General features: G+C 47.2%; 1 protein-coding gene across 1 annotated transcript; it reads left to right on the forward strand.

The window, feature by feature from the left end:
* Positions 1-616: 616 nt before the first annotated feature.
* On the forward strand, positions 617-3862 carry K441DRAFT_533752 (uncharacterized protein; the record flags this gene model as incomplete). Its single annotated transcript, XM_067642303.1, has 3 exons — positions 617-2260; positions 2330-2594; positions 2631-3862. 3 exons carry the CDS (start codon positions 617-619, stop codon positions 3860-3862), a joined length of 3141 nt encoding a protein of 1046 aa, XP_067509622.1.
* Positions 3863-4445: the final 583 nt, after the last annotated feature.

Below are 4445 nucleotides of genomic sequence, written 5' to 3' on the forward strand. Positions count from 1 at the left end.
AGCGTTCAACAACCTCTTTACTCTCTTGCGCGCCCCATCCCGGTCACCAACAAGTTACGTTCTTGGAGTTGTCAAGGTAAATATCAACTGAGCCTTCCTTTAGTTATAACAGGCTGACGGTTCCCTTGCGCGGATTATAGCCCCCCTTCCCTTTGATGCGTCTCAGCCAGAACCTCTGTACTTCATTCCTACACTGGCTTCGGCGCCCTTACACCGACCCTTAGAATCGCCGTCCTCAGAATTGCTGTTTTTCTATAATTCGGCGCTCTTTCAAGATTGAAATTCTTCGCACCGGGTTGAATGCAAAACGAACCGTTTCATCCAACCGACGAGTCTTATATAGCTGACTCATATAGAAGAGAGCCACATCACTCGGACTTGTGTGCTTCAACTTATGCCGGGCGCTGTCTCAATAGACGCTGCAAACTCGTGACGACATTTTCCGGTCCGCGCCAAGACACATGTTTTATATCGCCTGAATTCTCTCATTCATTTAAGGTTCTCTCAGTCCTCTTCGTGGTATTGAAAGTTGGGTCCGAGTCTACCGCACAGAGGAGAAATTGAAACCGTCTAGAAGCGTCGCCATTTACCTTCGGACAACACAGGGAATTTCGCGATGTCGGTACTCGGAAACGCGACCAGTTCCTTCTTCTCGGCTACCAATGAGAACTATGCGGCACTCGCAAACGTGAAATTCGATTTTGCCCTTCTGAAATTAGAGGCACCAGTTGAGTTCAACGGCATTGCTTCCGCACTTTCGACTAAGCGACGAATTGACGCTGAGGAAGGTCCCACCCATAAGACCGCGCGCAGGCTTGGCGCCTTATTCGAGGATCTCATACCATCGACGCCGAAGTTAATATCAGCCTACGGACTCAGGATGTCCGAAATCATCAATACGTCGGGTATCAATGCCACAGGCTCGGACTACCACGGGCCGTTTGAACCGTTTGTTGGCGCAGACGGTACTACCCTCTGGGCTGCAGCGACATCCGGAATTTCAGCCCTTGGCGTGTACTTCCTCTCTTGCCTCTTAGCTCGTGCATGGGATGCAAAAGCATCCACCGCGCTCTGGGTCGAGCTTGTTGCTGCAAGGCGACAGGAGATCGAAGAGGGGTTCAAAAACAATCACAACGTGTCACCCTCTAGTATTGTCGGTGCACGACAGGACATAACAAGGAGCGACCTCGCTCTTTGGGACAGCAGTGCAAGGGCTTGGCTTCGTAGAGCCGATCAAGCGAAGGCATGGGCACAGAGTCAGCTTTCGCTAATTTTCAAAAACATCAACGTCCCCGTCGCTGGTGGCCCTTCAACGTATGCTAAAGCCATTGACGTGTGGAGGCGATCCATGATAGGTATGGAAAACTTCCTCTGTGGTAGACCACAGTTGATCTCCGATGGGTCACTTTTCTTAGCCTTTTCGGCTTGGCATCTCTTCCCCGACTTAATTGTGCTCGGGAACGAACCAATAAAAGTTAGTTTCAAGGACAAACTCATCCCTTCTACCGGAGTTGGGACAGTTGGCGTGGAGTCCCGCACTGCAGAGGACAGAGAGGGCATTCAATGGTCTCTAACTTTGTCCCACCTGCAGTACTACGGTGATCCTATACTTGTTCAAAGTAACCGGGACTATTCACGAGTGACATTCACTCAACTTCGATTAGTGGCCTTCGGAAGCTGGCTTGGAGCCTGGAGGATCAGTCCAAGGGACTTTTTGTTAGTAGCTGAATGGTTTCAGTTTCTTTGGGGCAGAATGCGTCGGTCCGATGAAGGGGGTGTTAAGGCGAATTTGTCTCACCGGTTCGGATGGTTATACCAGATCGTGAAGGCAGCGAGCGATCTTCTTGGATCTAAAGGTCCAACTCATCAGCATAACCTCATGCTCCTAAAGCATGGAACCCGGAGAGCAAAGACGTTCCTCTCGGACCGCCAACTCAACCTGTCGCCTTTTTTTGGTCTTTGTAATCCACTCAGCATCGCAGGACTTAGCGAGAAATTGGATGTCGATTGCGGCATTAGTTACCTTCGAGCTGTTGCCGAGAAACTCGGACTGAATAGCAGTAATGCGGTCATCTGCTATGCGCATGGCGCTCAGTATTTGTCAAATCCGCGACAAGTCAAGTGCTTCGAATATGCTACAGTAGCTCCACACACAAAGGCATCAACAATCCTTGAGAGCAACAACCAACTGACCCACGAGAAGGTCCATGCGAGATGGTTCTGTACCAAAACAGACAGTACTTTGTCTTCATCCTCAGAAGTCCGCACTAGGACTCCATTTGCCTCGGCAAAGAAGGAAGCGTTTGCCGACGACGAAGTTCAAGATAAGGGATGGGTCATTGAGGCAAGACTAGAAAGACTATCTCAACAGGGTGAAATCTGCTGCCGCTCGAACTATGGCGTAAGTTTCGACAGAGTACACAATTCCTTCGATTGGAAAATTTCGCCGTCACTCTATCCACGAGACGATCTTGAAGCGCCAGAGGATGAATGCCACTCAACCACTGAAGGAACAATTCCCTGGCACTGTTTTGAAACCAATCCTGATGTTGAGCCATCGCCCTTGCATTTCGAAGCTGTGGTCGGGGATTGGCGTCTTGGGCTATTCCTACATCGGAGCAGAGGTTCAGAACGTGGTTCGGTTGGATTTTATCGTCAGAAAGCGAGATACGACATGGAAAAAGCAGACAGACCCTCCGCTGCTATTCAAAATTTCAAATATGCAACAGTGACTAGTGAGAGACTGCAAGATTACATGTGCGTAATTATGAATGAACCGGGCAGTAATGATGCATATTCTCAGACTGCACATTCCCAGACACCCGGAATCTCTCTAATTTCAAGTGCCCATACACTTCAACCTGACTGCAGTAAGTCGCTGTACGCAATATATACAGCTTCAAAGATATATCGCAACATGAGCGGAGCTACTATTTCGCTAAAGCTCTTCGAACGTCCTCTGCATAGTTCTGCCTGGTTTCAGAGTTTATTTTTGCGAGTCGACAATGATTCCTCTGCCAGTCCGTCGACTAGTGAGACTCGAGCGCCAATCCTCACTCCTCTAAAAATTCCACTCCCGGATCAACTGGAATCATTCGCTTGCATAGCTATGTTTGATTCGGGAACAATTAATCTCAACCCTATGGACTTAGAGCATGCATTTGCCTTGTGCTCGGAAGACTCGATCTACGTGCCTGAAGTGGTACTTTCAGACCCTTTTGTCCGGGTACCGGATCATCAGATGAGACATATTGTCGGAAACATTGGCCGCCCGGGGATTTCCCTACTAGTGGCGCCTAATGAACCTCGAATTCGCAATCTAAGTGACAGTTACAACCTTGTTATGCACGAAGCTTATGACTTTAAACGTGAGAACAATTTCAAGGAGACGTCATTACATCTTTCATTTACAGATTGGACATTCCCTCTGGAGACCGGGGGTCCACGAACAATCGATCACGATGTTCTTGTCGTTGAATCTGTTGTGTCGGTGTGCGATCGTGGTCAATGGGTTGCGGATATAGACGTTCTAAACGTTGATTTTAAGAATATTCTTCGCTTCGAGTCAAGCAAATCATGCAACGTTACTCATGAAAACACCTCCGAATTTGATTATACGTCAATCGACAGCTGGGAAGAGCTACTGGATGAGCCGAGAACCGTTGGAATTTTCAGAGCGCATGGAAACTGGGCTGCGCGGCTCGCAGTGGTGAGCATCTTGTCACGTAATGAGAACGGCCACAACTTTGGTATATTTGGACCCGAATCGTTTTGTTTAAAGTGTATAGAAGAGGAATATGAGACGCCGGGGTGGAACCTGCTTGATTATGAGTCACCAATGCCTTCTTTTTGTATTGATTAAGATTATACTAAGTTATTATAATCTTTTTATAATAGAAATATGCCTTTTAAAAGCAAACTATACTCTAGCGGACTATTTATATATTAGGTAATAGGACGCCTATAACCAGGGCCCTTTTGACCGGGCTAGTGACCTACACCGACGACTTATATATATTATCCTACGTCTATCTATAACCGGGGCCCTTTTGACTAGAGTCTACGACCCGCTAGTGACCTACTAGTAGTGACCTATACCGAAGACTTATATATTATTCTACGTAGCGTATCCGGTAGGTATACTTGATACTAGATAAGATAATAAGTCTATCTATAACCAGAATCCTTTAACCGGGACAGTGTGGTTTTAGATAATGCGAATAAGCGAGCATAAAATATCGCAATCGTTAAGGATAAAAGTGCCCGTGCGGAGCTTTTCTACCCTAACTGGGCAGAATAGGACTCTACGGTTCTAGTAGAATTTGGCAGATATTGCGGATATTATAGATATTGTGGATATTGCAGGTATTTTGTGGATATTGCGGATATTGCGGATATTATAGAAGGAACGGGTAGGTATATGTAAGGCGTTATGGGGTCCTCGT

This window comes from Cenococcum geophilum, assembly GCF_001692895.1.
Source record: "Cenococcum geophilum 1.58 unplaced genomic scaffold K441scaffold_2, whole genome shotgun sequence".
NCBI lineage: Eukaryota > Fungi > Ascomycota > Dothideomycetes > Gloniales > Gloniaceae > Cenococcum > Cenococcum geophilum.